At 41.4% G+C, this 15,094-nt stretch overlaps 1 protein-coding gene across 5 annotated transcripts in view; it reads right to left on the bottom strand.

The window, feature by feature from the left end:
* The window catches only part of FBXL13 (F-box and leucine rich repeat protein 13), a 156,093-nt gene that overhangs the window by 28,964 nt on the left and 112,035 nt on the right, over positions 1-15,094 (bottom strand). For all 5 annotated transcript variants that reach the window (XM_038394324.2, XM_038394385.2, XM_043497476.1 and 2 more), the window contains one exon: positions 13,584-13,710. In XM_038394324.2, coding sequence (XP_038250252.1) covers positions 13,584-13,710 — 127 coding nt within the window. The remainder of the gene's footprint in view (positions 1-13,583; positions 13,711-15,094) is intronic.

The following is a 15,094-nucleotide window of genomic DNA, read 5'->3' as shown; positions in this document are numbered from 1 at the left end:
CAAGAGGAAGAGTTTCAGAGTAGCAGCCGTGTTAGTCTGTATTCGCAAAAAGAAAAGGAATACTTGTGGCACCTTAGAGACTAACAAATTTATTAGAGCATAAGCTTTCGTGAGCTACAGCTCACTTCATCGGATGAGAGTGTATTCTAACAGCCATCACCATAGCCCTGGCTGTAGAGTCCACTGCATCCAAGGAGGCCTGCAGAACCAAATGAGAGATGAAGTCAAAGAAGGTGGTACCTGGCTCATAGTCAATGGGTCCAGAATAGAGAGTCCCAGTGCAGACGATCTCAACACCTGCCAGTGCCAGATGACAGTCTTCACCCAGAAGTCATGGGGATGACAGTACCGATAGGCATAAGTCCCTCAGTGCGGCATAAGCCTCCAGCACTATCAGTACAGATGTCGGGTAGGGTTGTTCCACTGTGATCAGAAAAGTCTGATCTGTCACAGACAAAGAAACAGCTGATCTCGATGACCCCTAGGAGGGCACTGGAGCCAACAGCTCAGGTCTCTCTGTATGAATCGGTACTGGGGAGCGTGAGCCAAAGAGTGTGCTCTACAATCAGCATCAGACTGACCTTCTGTGGAGGAATCCTGGTTCCTGATCTTTGAGGAACCATTTACCAATTTCTTTTCATGTTTCTGAGACTGGGAATGCTCTGAAGACCTCAGCCTTGAGGAAAACGATCCTGTGATATGGACCTCCTGTGGCGCTTATCTGCAGGCAAAGCTGGAAGAGCACGCCAGGAAGGAGTCGTGGAAGAGCTTACCTTGGACGATGGAGGTTGTTCTGACACCAGTCTAAGTGCTGCCTCCATCAAGTTGTAACAAAGGTGCTCTTCCCTCAGTCTTTTTGTCCTGGTCTAGAAGCTGAGACAAATGGAGCTCCTGTCTCTAATGTCACCCTCCCCTAAGCACTTGAGGCAGCATGAACAAGGGCCCTGATAGTCATGGGCTTCTGACAACCCAAGCAAGGTTTGAAACCCAGAAAACTTAGCATAGGCTACCTGGTACCAGGCAAGGCCCAAAGGTCCATCTGACTGGAAAAAATTCAAACTAAAACAAAATATGAAACAAAGAAAAAAATAAAAGGAAAATTTTAATAGAAAACGATGTAAAAGAATATTACTAGGTGAATAACCAAGGAGTAATAAGACGGTTCACAGAAAACAAAGACACTGCAACTGCCAACCACACAAGGAAAGAAGGAACTGAAGGAGGGGCAGGACGGCTCCACCCTTTATATCCTCTTTGGAGCACAAGGAGCGAGGAGCTGGCCAGGGCCAACTCAATGGGCACTGCTAAGGAAAACTGTCTGGCACCAGAGCACAGGACACACCCACACCCACACAGTGTAATGGACATATGCAAGCACTCTAAAAAGAACTGTCAGTTCTCTCTCTCCATCTGGATCTGGCATTCATTTAATTTCTTTTAACATTTAATTTTCTTGGAAATACATGTCTGTTGTGTAATCTGTCATGCATTTTCCTTTGAGATCACTGGGCCAAATGATTCATTTACAGTATGTTTCTGATAATGTTTACTGGTTCTGTTAATAAAATTCTATACTCATCCCTTACAAGCCATGCTCTCTCTTTGGCCCCATTTTCTAACAGACTTTAAAAATGCAGCACCAGATTCTGATTTCAAATCATCAGAAATTTAGAGTAACACCACTAAAGCCAAGGGAGTTGCTCTGGATAGACACCTATGTAAATGAAATCAGAATCTGGCCTATATTTTTTATCATAACCTCTTTAGCAATTTATTGTTACATTATTATTTATATTGCAGTAAGATCTTGTAGCCCCAGTCTGTTGTGTACAGACAATAGCAAGAGAAAGGAAGATTATATGATTAGATGGGCAAGCTACTGTACCGCTCCTGATGGTTACAAATCATCCTAGATTTGTAGGTGTTTTTATTTTTTAAATTGGCTACCCCGACTGATACAATAAATTTGTCATCGATTGGCGGACCAGCCAATTGTAGGTACCACAGGAAAGGTGGCTCTTGTGGTGCAATTTGAAGGAGGAGAGAGCAGTAGCCTTACGGATTAGGTCAGGGAGTAAGTTCCATGCATAAGGGAATACGTGGGAGAAGTTGTGAAGACAACTGTAAGAGAAGGCTTCCTTTTATTCTCCATTTTGCTTTTATCTTTGTTCTTTAAAATAGACTACGGTTCTTTTGTTCCACGTCTTGAGGCACTTTACCTGTTTTGTACTCCAGATTGTTTTCTTGCCTTTTATCACCATACTACATGTATTTGGTCATATCCATTGGCATTATTTTAAGTTTCACAGAGTCTAAGTTGGGACATTCTTTGGTCCTATTGTTTTTATTGCTAGATGGCAAGTGTAACCCAGGAACAAATTAATTTCCGGTTGGATATTCCAACTATTTTCCTTATATGCTTTTTCCCTCTGCCTGAATCCCACCTGCTTTCAGAAACGTCCTTCATTCTACCAAATCTTGGTGCACTGAATCTTAATAGCTTTATTTTTATGTCCCCTTAAGATGGGTGGTTCTGCATATATGCAGTAGCGCCCTGTGTAAGAATGATGAAAATCAGGCAGCTGCATGTTTTCAGACTCTTAGACTTAGAACAGAGTTCCCAGAAATACATTGAAGAGACATCAAAAAAAAAATTGAGTCATTTTAACAAACTTGTGGGGAGCATGAGAGTGATGCTTAGGGCCAAATACTACTCATCTAACTCACATGAGCAGTTGCATTGACATCATTAGGACTGTTTTGGGGAGTTAGGTATGCCTACGCAACAGTGGCTACAGCAGCACAACTATGGTGCTGCAGCTCTGCCACTCTAGCACCATCGCATACATGCTTCCTATATTGATGGAAGTGGTTTTCCCATCAAAGTAGTTAATACACATTTCTGAAAGGTGGAAGTTAGGTCAACAGAAGTATTCTTCCATCAACCTAGCTGTGTCTACAGCAGGGGTTAGGTTAACCTAACTACAGACCTGATTGAGGTAGCTAGGTCAATCTAATTTTTAGTTGTGTAGACCAGGACTTTTAGGCAAGTAGATTTTGGCCCTAAGTACACATGCTTCAGCTCAATAATGGAAGCTTCAAAGGCCTACAAATATTTTTCAAATGTATTTACAATCTTATCAAAAATATTTATTATTTTATCATCTTTGCAGTGCCAGAGGTGTGCATGATACTTTGCAAACATACAAAGAACAAGACCATCACTGCCTTGAAGACCTTATGAGAGCAAAAACACATGGAAGCTGATCAGTAGCAGAAGGCTAGCCCTCCAAAACGAGTTTTTAGGAAGATTTTTAAGATCATATTTTCAAAAACTGTGTATTTTTACAATATTGTTGTGTTTATCCGTGTTTTAGATAGTAAAACTGCCACTGCCATAGTAAAGGCTGAATAACCATTTCCATTTTAATGCCCTGGTTTCAGTTGTTTAAAAAATGGTTACTTACCTGTACTGTAACTGCGGTTCTTCAAGTTGTGGGTGCAGACATATTCCACTCAGGTGTGCATGCACCAAAGCCAGAGAACTTTTCTTAGCAGTACCCATCAGGATGGTGCTCATGCCCTCTGATCCTCATCGCCCCTCCCATGGCCCCTCCCATAAGGGTGGCACCTTCCCAACCCCCCTCAGTTCCTTCGCACCAGAATCAAAAACTGAAGACTCCGATGTAGAGGGACACAGGGTGGATCATAGAATACCTGTCTGCACCTACATCTAAAAGAACAATCATTATTGTACAGGTAAGTAACCGTCTTATCTTCTTTGAGTGGTTGCAGAGATGTATTCCCTCACTCAGGTGACCCACAGGCAGTACTAGTAGGAGGTGGAACTCAGAGTCTGCTTAAATAATGACTGAAGAGCTACCTTCCCAAAAATTGTATCTGACCTAGCTACTGTGGCGAACACACAATTTTTGGCAAAAGTTTGTACAGAAGCCCATATAGCAGCCCTACAAATGTCCAAAACTGCAACATCACTGAGAAGTGTGATCAATATTGCTTGAGCCCTTGTTGAATGAGCCCATAAAGTCTGTGGGGGTGTGGTCTGAACGACTCCATAAGCTGTGGTAATGCAGGAAATTATCTACCTAAAGATTGTTTGCGCAGATACTAGCTGACCTTTCATCTGATCTACATAAAAGACAAAAAGCTGAAAACAAAATGATTTAGTTCTTTCCAGACAGAAAGCCAGGCATCACCTCACATCTAATGTCTGACGTTCCCGTTCATCTGCATTCAAGTGTGGCTTAGGAAAGAATACAGGTAAGTAAATAACCTGGTTAAACTGTAGCCTCAAGGACACTTTGTCTTTGAACAGTTGAGTAAGGGGAGGCCCTGCCGTAAGGTTCTTCACTTCGCTGACACTTTTTGTGGAAATTATAGCAACAAGAAAGGCTGTGTTTTGGGAAAGGAGAGACAAAGAGCAAGTTGCTAGTGACTCAAACAGAAAACCCATGAGGGTAGCCAGTACAGTATTAAGGTCCCACAATTACAGGTGGAAGCAGGCAGACAATACCTTTCAGAAATCTCACAACCACAGAGTTTGGGAAAACTGATTGCCCTTGGATTGAAGGATGGAACACTGACATTGCTGCCAAGTGAACCCTGGATCAGCTACGAGACAGACCCAAGGACTTCAACTGTAACAATCTAAAATGTCCTGAACATAAGATAACATCAGTGGAATTACCTTAGATATTGACCAAATTGAAAAGCTTCCATTTGGCCTAACAGATAGTCCTAGCAGATGGCTTCCGACTGTTAAATAGGACACTCCTATCTACTCCCAAACATAAACCTTCCTCCTCATCTAGCCATACAATATCCATGCCATGAGATGTAGACTGCTCAGAGCTGGATGTGCAACTTGGCTGTGGTGCTGAATCGCTCAGGAAATAGAGGAAGAGATCTGGGAGGTCAAATAGACAAATTGAGAAGCTCAGAGAACCAACACTGTCTTGACCTAGGCAGCGCAACAAGAACCAATTTGGCATGGTCCAACTTCTGCCGGAGGATAACCTGAGAGATGAGAGGAATAGGAGAAAAAGCATATATCCAATTCAGATGAGTGAGCACGTTCTTTCCATTTCTGGCCAAAGAGTTTTGTCCTAGGATCGGCCCAGCGCATTTTCAGTCTGCCCAGCGGTCACTTGTGGTCTCTGGGGATCCAGTCACTGAATGTGCTTTCCATCTATTGTCTTGCCTGCGGACTACTTGACCCGTCCATCTTCACTTTGCATCGTACATCACCCGCACTACATGGGTCACCTCTGTACAGCTTCTGATCTCCTCATTTGGGATATGATCACAGAATGATATCTTACACATTCGCCTTTCCATTGCTCTCTGGGTGACAGCGAATGGGTTCACTATCACCTTTTAACTGTCGGGATATAAATCCTAAGGAGTGCAACGTGGCCCTGGAGTCCTTAAAAGAATGTAATGTCTCATTTGTTTTTTTAGAAAACAAAGACCGTCCATCAAACAATAAGTCTTCTATGGTCTGTTGCATATCTGGAGCAATGCCAGAGCTCTGCAGCCAAAAAACCTCCTCATTGTTATTGCCAAGGTCATAATCCGAAATGAGGTGTCCACAACATGGAGCGCTAACTGCACCGATGTCTATGCCACTAGACAGCCCTCTGCCAGGAAAGCCTTGAAGTCTTCCCTGAGATTTCCAGGTAACTTACAAAGTTATATTTAGACAAGAGTGCCTGCTGATCAGCAATGCACATCTGGAGGGAAGATGTAGAATAAACCTTCCTCCCTCTTAAATCCGATTTCTTGGCTTCTTTATCTTTAGGCGTGGATTTATATCTGCCTTGATATATTCTCTCATTAGTAGCAGTCACTACAAGCGAATTGGGAGTTGGATGTAACTAGAAACACTTAAATCCTTGAACGGGGACACAGTAACATTTGTCAGTACATTCAGTGTAGCAGGCACAGACACTGGTGTATGCCACAGGGACCTTGCCAGCTCCAAGATAACTTCATATATAGGGAAGGCTACTCTTCCTGGGGCTGAAATCTGCAGAATGTCCAGCAATCCATGGGTGTTCTCTCAGACAAACTCAGTGTGGATACCCTATGCTGCAGACATCCTCCTTAGAAAGTCCTGATAAGCCTTAAAGTCTTCCAGAACCAGGAAGGATGAGTCTGGGGCTGGGGAATCATCTGGTAAAGAGGATGACAGAGGTGGAGGAGCAAGAACCTCCTTCTGAGGCAAAAGCTGTTCCTCTTGCTGGACTGGAAATTCAGCAGGGGCAATATGGGTTGAGCCTCCCATCTAGGCTGGGCAGGAGATGAAGCAACCAGACAATTCAGTGATCTCGGCCTAGAACAAGCAGTTGACTGAGCTCTTGAAGAATGTGAGACAGTCCACAGATCACAAGGAGGCCAATTTGGAAATGAGTAGGGTTCCAGAGGCCAATGAGCACTGAGCCAAGAACTCCTATCTTCCAGTCACTCTCATTACCAATGCTCCTTCATAGAAGATCTAAAAGATTTGCAACACCAGATCCTGGAAGGAGATGGGGAAGAAGCAGCTGATCCTGACCTCAAGTATGAAGAGTCCCCGGAATATCTGCCAGTAATGAAGGGGCCAGACCTGCTAGGGCTACCAAGCACTCTGCTCTGACTAAAGTCCAGTGCTGCATCGAGATCTCAGCCAAAACTGTAGCCACTGCCATCATATACTGGCAACTTGAAGCTGCAATAACATTTGTTATCAGGAAGCCCATCGTTACCAGAGTCACAGCTGGTACCGAGGAAGAGGTTGGTGCTGGATCAGGAATTGGTCCCAGGTTAGCAAAGTCTTGGGCATTGAAAATGGTATTGGTACCGAAAAAGGATGTTTCAGTGCTGAATAATGGGACTGGGTTCACCTTTCTGGCAGATCTCAATGAAGTAACTGAAACGGAGGAGAGTCCAGGACCAAAAGGGAGAGTAAATCAGATGCTTTCTGGTAAGCCAGTGGGTTCAAGACTGTCAGTGTAAAAAGCGATTTCAGTACTGAATTCAGTGGCTGTTCAGCGGATGGTGCTAGAGTCGACGGTATAGTGCCAATCTGATCTTGCCTTGGTACTGGAAAGTTAGTCTCTTTTTTAAGCCCTGTTCCGAACATCCTGACCGTTTTGGCAAACCTGGGCATTTGTCGTGTTTGGGCATAGTCCAACAGTTTCACCTCTGGTTCTGAGCCAAAAGTACTCACCCACAGGTGCACCCTCACACCTTGCGCTTTGCTGTCCAGATCGCAGCCCGTACCCATTCCTTTTCCCCCCTGTCCCCATCTCTGCTATTTGGCTCAATTGGGGGCGTGGAAACCATTCAGAGGAAGCTTGGGCCAGCCCCATGCGTCCTGTTTTAGGTTTAGGGAAATATGGTCACCCTATGGAAAGTGGATAGACAACCCGGCTCTATCTAAGGCATTGAGAGAAACATGATGGTGTTCCATCTTTCCTAGAAGAGGAGGGAGAGTCTCTCTGAGCTCTGAAATGGCTCCAATTAGTTTTATGAATCCTCTTCCTTGGGGAACCAGAGGAAGGGAACAGTCTCAATCTGGCAGCCTATCTGGGGTCAGCATCAGCTCCAAAGACTGATGGACCTGGCAATCTGCAGAGAGCCCCCGGGTTCAATCCAGCCTCATGGCAATTCCATGAGGTGCTGTATTAAATGTAAGCCCCTGAGTCCTTTTCTTAAAGGAGCAGCAAATGGAGCACTTTTCTTTAATGTGCCCCTCTCTTAGGCATAACAAACACCACGTGTGCAGGTCATTATTGGGGATAGCCACCCCACAAAAAGGACTGTACTTAAACCCTAGTGAGGGCATATCCATGTTACACTATAAAGAGAACTAATTTCTAAACTAAGTACTAACTACAAAGGTACTACTTACTAACTTTACAGACAGCCTCACTGTTGTCATCAGAAACTGTGAGGTAAAATCTGTACAGGAAGCTCGGACCCAAGCTGCAAGCAGTGAGAAGGAATGCAGGGGAGTCAGGGCAGCACCGCACTTATACGGACCAGCATGGCCCTTATATAGCCATGGGAGGGGCTATGAGAGCCAGAGGGCACAAGCACCACCCTGATGGGTACTACTCAGCTATGTTCTCCAGATTCAGCCCACACACACCTGAGTGGAATACATGTCTGCAAACACTCAAAGAAGAACATTCCAAAACTTTAATCTTTAGGCTGAAATTTCTCAGACTTGCTTGCAGCCAGAAACTGCTGGAGAAATTTTTTGGAGAAATTATGAGCAACCATTTTCAAGTATGAGGGGAAGAACAACAACATCTTTGTTACAAAAACATTTTGTGACTTTTTAATACATGTTATTTATCAAAATCATTTTGATTATTAATAAAAAAGGAAATTTATTCTGGAATGTAAAACTGAAAAGAGAAAGATTTCCCTCAATAAAATACATTTGAGAGGTATTAGAATATAGGCTATGTCCTTGCTCATATCCCATTATATTCAGAAGATTGTACTGTATATGTCTTTGGGCTGAGATATGTCTGAAACTTGCTTGTTCCTAGACAGATCAAAAATCCTTATATCCTTTTTAATGAAAATATTAGACACAAGAATGTTAGGCTATAGCTTATGTTTCCATTAAGTGTAGTTATGACTTGTATATCAAGGCAATAAAAGGGTAGCATAGACATAATACGGGATCCCATCTCCCATGGATGGAAGGCAGGAGTAACAGAAATGAAGGGATTTACATTTTTAAAGTATAACAGATGTACTTTGGAAATACTGCAGACAGGAAATTGCTTGAAAATGTGTGTATCAGGAACTTCCTTGCTACTATCATAGTACGTTTTAAGTCTTGTAAAAGGGGGAAAAAATAATTTCCCAAAAGTAACATACACTGTAACTGAATGGAAAGTGTCTTAAACATTATTAAACTTGATGGTCTTCTATTAAATGAAAATAAGTGAATACATTCAAATTTTCCTTTGACATTAACAATATTTTTTGATGTTAACAGTTTGGTGCCTGATCCTGCAAACCTGTATTCCTGCACTAGGTTTCACTGAAGTCAACGGCTCTATGGGGAAGAGTAAACACTATGGGCCTGATCCAATGTCCACTGACGTCAATGGAAAGACTCCTATTGACTTAACTGAGCATTGGATTAGGCCCCATGAGAAAGCAAGGGCTTGCAGGATCAGGCTCACAAAAACACAAAAGGTACAGGGAATAGAAATTTCTCTTATCTGCTTTTTAGAATCAAAACTGTAGTAAAATATCAGGAAATCTCAATTATTTCAGTTAAGTTTTTAATCACAAAATTACCTGGGCCTAGGTTCTGTCATTCTGTCTCAGGCAAACTAGAACTTCGAAAGTAGTCCTATTGATTTCAGTGGTCCCAACTGCATCCTTATTCATGTTAGTGAATACTTACTCATGCAGGTGGTCCCAACTGGACTACTCTCATAAGTGCTCCACATTGTGACCAAGAGTAACACAGTTGCACCTCAGGTGAGTGAGAGCAACAGTCTGAAACCTACTGAGCAAATTAAGATAAGTTCCATAGGAATGGTGCCACAATATCATTATGAAATGTAACAAAGCAAGAACAGAAAAAGGTATCATATCAGCTTCTTGCATTCATAAATCCCATGTCCTCTTAATGGAAACAGGCTTGGTTTTACTCATCATGAATCTTGGGCCCTGATACTTAAGCAAGGGTGAAACTGTAAGCATGTGTGGAATCAGGGCCCTATTCATGAGTTTACCTGCTGAGTTTTCTAACAAATTAAGTATTGTTTCCCTGCATACAATACACATACATTTGCTAAGAATAATACTGCTGCTTGAATATTTGCAATGATTATTTTTTGTTATATATCCGTTGGCACTCTTCTTTTGTTTTGACTAACTGGCCTAACACCTAAAAAGAAAAGCTTAGAAAGAAGCTTAGTCCCTTCAAGCACTACAAGGCAATGATTCTAAAACTGTCACAGGCATGGGACAGAGTGGAAATGAATTTGCTATGAGCACTACAATATTCATTACAGTTGGTCCAATGGGGATCCTGAAATATTCTTCTATATAAAATGGGTCTTTTGTAAAATCTAATTCCAAGGGTCAACAAATTTATCCATACAAGCAACAGGTCAAGTGTCCTCTTTATCCAGAATGGCAATTTTTTTCTCTTAAAATTATGCTGCTATATCTATATTTAGGCAATGGAAGCTGTTGGGTGTTGCCAGTTTTGAAAACCAGGAAAATCCCTAAATATGGCAGTTGGCGTTTGAATTTAGGCTCCTATTTATGAAATCTCAGCCCAGTAATCCAATCAAAACATTTTGAGAGATTGCATATGATTTTTAACAACTATATAAAATGTATTCTGTATGTATGCAGTGAAGCAATTCTAACCTCCATCATTAGGACAGTGCAAATCCATGTTGCATATTCGGCATGTTTCAAACCTACTGAACTCCCTCTGACAGAATACTTGAAAAATATGCAACAGAGATCCGCTGTACAGAGTGCAGAAAAGAATTTGGCCTTCATGGTTTCTCCTTAGTAGCACCATTTAATGGTGTTGGATCCACTGGGCTTGAAACCTGATGTCCTTTACTACAGTATTCAAAACTAACTTCTGCACAGTACTTACGAAGTCTAAATTAAAAGTGTAAATATTTATCTTCTTTGAACTTCATTTATATTATTATAAAAAGTGTATAAAATAAGTTTATATTAATTCCTCTTTCATCAAAAACTCAAAGCACACATAAATTAAACAAAAGATTGTTAGATGACTTTTCATATCATGTCTCAAGATGTAAGGATACGATGTATACTCTGGGTACAGTATATAGCATAGAGAATGACAGTGTAATGGCCACTGCTAGCAGTTAGTTCAGAAATTACTATAATGATGAATGACAAGATGGGTGAGATAATATATTTTATTAGCCCAATTTTTGTTGGTGAGAGAGACAAACTTCCAAGTTTGAACTTTGAAGAATAGTGCTTTAACGTGGCTGTGTAGTCGTGGCATCAGCGCTGGGAAAGAGCTCTCTCAGCACTGTAAAAACACCCACCCCCACAAGGGGAGTAGCTACCAGCACTGGGAGCATGGCTACACTGCCACTTTACAACACTGAAACTTGCATCATTCAGGGGGGTGTTTTTTCACACCCTTGAGTGAGAAAGTTTCAGCGCTGTAAAGTGGCAGTGTAGACAAGGCCTGATTACATTTTCCAGACCTAAAGAAGGTCTGTGAAAGCTGAAAAGCTTGTGTCTCATCAACAGAAATTGGTCTAATAAAAGTTATTACATCGCCCACCGTGTCTCTCTAATATTCTGGGACCAATGCAGCTACAACAACACTGTATACTACAGTGATGAATGGTAAATTTCAGGGTTAACTTATCTGTCTTGTGGGAGGAGGGAAAACTGAAAAAAACATGTTTGAATGCTGTTGTGTCAGCAACAGAGTTTGGATGACTGCCTGCAGCATGGGGCTCTGCTGCACGTAAATGAGAATAAGAAGCAACATACGGTATCTTAACTGGCTAACTGTGGTCAAAAAACAGGAGAAAATCCAAAGAAAATTCTTACACTTACATTCTTGGCCACTGTCAGAGGACTGGATACTGGGCTTGATGGACCTTTGGTCTGACCCTGTATGGTCGTTCTTATGTTCTATTATAAAACTTTACAGTTCCAGGAATTCCAAATCTCACATAAAATATACTAAAAAAATACCAACAGTGACTAAATTATATTTTAAATTAAATTAAAATCCCTTGTTTCTCCCCCATTTGTGTTATCTGGATTACTCTTTTCTTTTCTAGGCCTCCGTCGAGGATAAGGAGTTTTTAATTGCTTTTGAACAAATACTGCTTTAGAGCCAAACAGTGATTTTCTTGCTCACAGATTTGCATAAGCAGGGTCTGAGTCAACACTGAAGTGCATATTCTCCTATATTAAAACACACAGTAAGGAGTCCAGGGGAAAGAAATTGCTACAGAGGTTTCTCTCGCAGTTTCTCCCAGACTTCTCTATCAGGAGAGCAGGGTTTGGACTCCTATTGAAGAAGCAAGTGACCTGGCTCCTAGCACTGTGGATCTTGGAGGATCTGCCAAGAGCCATGAACATCTGTGTCGAAGCCCCACATGTCTAACTTGGCTCCAAGGCCCTCTACGGTTGTTTCCTGCTCCTGGCAACTTGACATCTTTGAAGCTACCTTGCCAGAGCTTCTTTCACTAGCAGCTTTACCTTGGAGCACAATGTAAGGGGGCCTCTGTATTAGAGTTGTTACAAATTTTTCTATCTAAATGTGTTTTCAATGGAAAATGCAGTGTTCACACATTCAAAATTTCCTTTGGAAAATTCTGATTCTAAGTTTTCAATTTTCCCTCAAGCTTCATCAGCCTAAGTCAAAACATTTCCATTTGCCAAACCATATTGAAACATTTTGTTTTGGATCAGTTCAACATAAATCTGTGTAAGTTTGAGCTGCAGCCAAGCCTCATGGGAGTTGTATGTAGTTTGAGTGCCTCATGTCTCCATTCTCCTTCATGGGCTGGGTTCCCTGACTGGACTACATCTCCTATGATGCACCACAGTTTCCCCCACTAGTTGAACAACCATAGTGCAGCATAGGAGTCATCTCGTCATGTATGTCTTGGGGAACACACTATGCCTGGGAAGCCTGGCAAGTTAAGACAAAACATTTTAAGTCAGTTCAACAATCAAAAATGAAATATTTTGATTTGGGAATATCAAAACTTTTCATTTCAATATGCAATGTCAAAATGAAACACTCCAAATTGAAATCTTTTTGGCAACTTTCCATTCCATAAAACATTTCAATTTTTTGTCTTGATTCAGGATGAAAAGAATTTTTACAATACTAGAATTTTCCACAGGATGAAAATTTTGATTTGCAGCCAGCTTAATTCTCCCTGGAAAAGGGCTACAGAATGAGAAATTCAACCCTGGTCTGTATTACCTTTACAGCAGAATTCCCTCCAGACCCTGGGCAATGTGTATATCTCTCGTCAAGCTCCTTGCCTTCCCCTGGATGCTCCAGGGTCTGAGTCAAAGAGGGTTGGGTGCTGAAGGGAGAAGGTCACTGCACAGCCCCTTAAAAAGGCAGTATGTAAGGCAGTTTGGGGGCAGGGCCACTGAGTTCACAATTATGTGGATCCAATGTCCCAGAAATTCTGCATGGCAGCTGCAGAGAGGCATGGCATGGAACAATGAATGTCAAGGGTCTGAATTGCAACTCCTTGGCTTGCCTGCAAGTCAGGAGGTTGAATTCCAAACCCCCACAGAGATCCCTTCACAAAGCCCAATTACTACACTGCCCTTTATTAAGCTAAAACACTACTGCAGTTATGAAACTGTTTTTGAAATGTATCAAATTCATCAGTACAAAATAGTCTGCAAAGCTTTACAGAATATTTTAAAGATATGGTAATTTCACTACTTAATATTTGTGTGATTTTGTTTAAATGGGGATGTGAGTTACAAAGGAAAAATATCTAGGTAAGAAACATATTGATTTTCTTTTATGGGGTTTTTACCATATCTGAGACAGTGGTTCCAGAAATATCAACAGACATCAATGAGGTCATGTTTCCCAGTGCCTCAATCCCAGCATCAGTCACACTTTCACAGTAACGAATATTCAGGTAGGTCAGATTATGGCACCTAAATTAAAACACAGAAATGTGAGCTTTCCACTTCTTTATGGAAATGTTTTATGTTATGTACATTTTTTAATAACTGTAATAATAGGCTGGGATTTTCAAGGTAGCCTAAGAAATCAGGCACCCAGCTCCCATTCAGTTTCAGTAAGATTTGGGTACATGACTTGCTGAAAAATACAAAATTATTTATGAGCTATAAAAATTAGAAACCAACAAATACTACAACTAAAATATGAAGAACAAACACCAATCAAACACTACCCAAAATCAGAAACTTGGACTGCAATTTATCCATTTGTAGGACATTGCTTACACTTCCAAGTAAGAAATAGGACCTAATTCTGTAAACACTTACTGCCAGGAATAGTGTTCAGTACTGTAAGTAGCTATTTTGTCCAATGGGGCTACTCACAGTTCTAAACATTTACACAGAGAGTATATTTGAAGATGAAATCTAATTATAGAATACACTGCCAATTTGGGGCCCCTGCCCTGTTTTTGACAGTCTGCCCTGAGGTAGGCATTCAAGGTTATGAGCTACTCCAGCCAGCGGCAATAAGATCATGTAATCAAGACATAAGATTATGTAATAATAGCCTCAAAATATCCAAACTCTACAGAATATTTACTGTTCTACATAGTGTAGGTTTTTAATAAAAACACTGATCCAATGCAAAGGTTAAACTACCGACAATATCTGTTTCAAAACATAGATTCTTAAGTAACACTGTAGCCAAGTTTTCCTTATATTTGAACATCAAAACTACATGTCAGTTCTTTTCGGCCTAGCTCATCCTGATTCTACACTATGGATGAAATCTACTATTTCATGCATATTTTTTTCTGGAAAAATAATTCTGTACATTTTAAACACATTAAATGAGAATAATCCAATAATTCTCTTTTTGAATAAACTATGTTGTGCTAGACCCCCTCTTTGCTTGGCAGATGCATTACAAGAGAGAAAAGTATTAAGAGCTTCTTCCTCATATACAGTCAGCAAATAGGAATCCTTAGTGCTCAAAAGAGCAGTAGGGGTACACCCAGCTAGTGCCCTAGCCCACTCCATGGCCTCAAAGGAGTCTTGTCTGCCAGCTAAAAGACACAGGCATCCCCCAGCCTGCTAACATGCATGCTCCTGTTAGCAGCAAACACTGGCAAATCATGAATATTGCTCCTGCTCAGAGGAGTAACTAACAGTGGCCTGCATTATGCCATCTTGTCCTGCAACTGCAAGATGACTTTTTGGTAGATATACAGCAGACACTCCTCCAGTCCCCCTCTCGGCGTTCCTATTGAAGGTTAGATTTATAACTTGAGGTGGAGGGGGTTTGCCATGCAGCTCTCATTAGTTTGTGCAACCATGGTTATGCATATTTATTGAG

This window comes from Dermochelys coriacea, chromosome 1, assembly GCF_009764565.3.
Source record: "Dermochelys coriacea isolate rDerCor1 chromosome 1, rDerCor1.pri.v4, whole genome shotgun sequence".
In the NCBI taxonomy this organism is placed as follows: domain Eukaryota; kingdom Metazoa; phylum Chordata; order Testudines; family Dermochelyidae; genus Dermochelys; species Dermochelys coriacea.
Note: the sequence above shows the minus strand (reverse complement) of the source record. Positions and strands in the feature narration are given on the sequence as shown.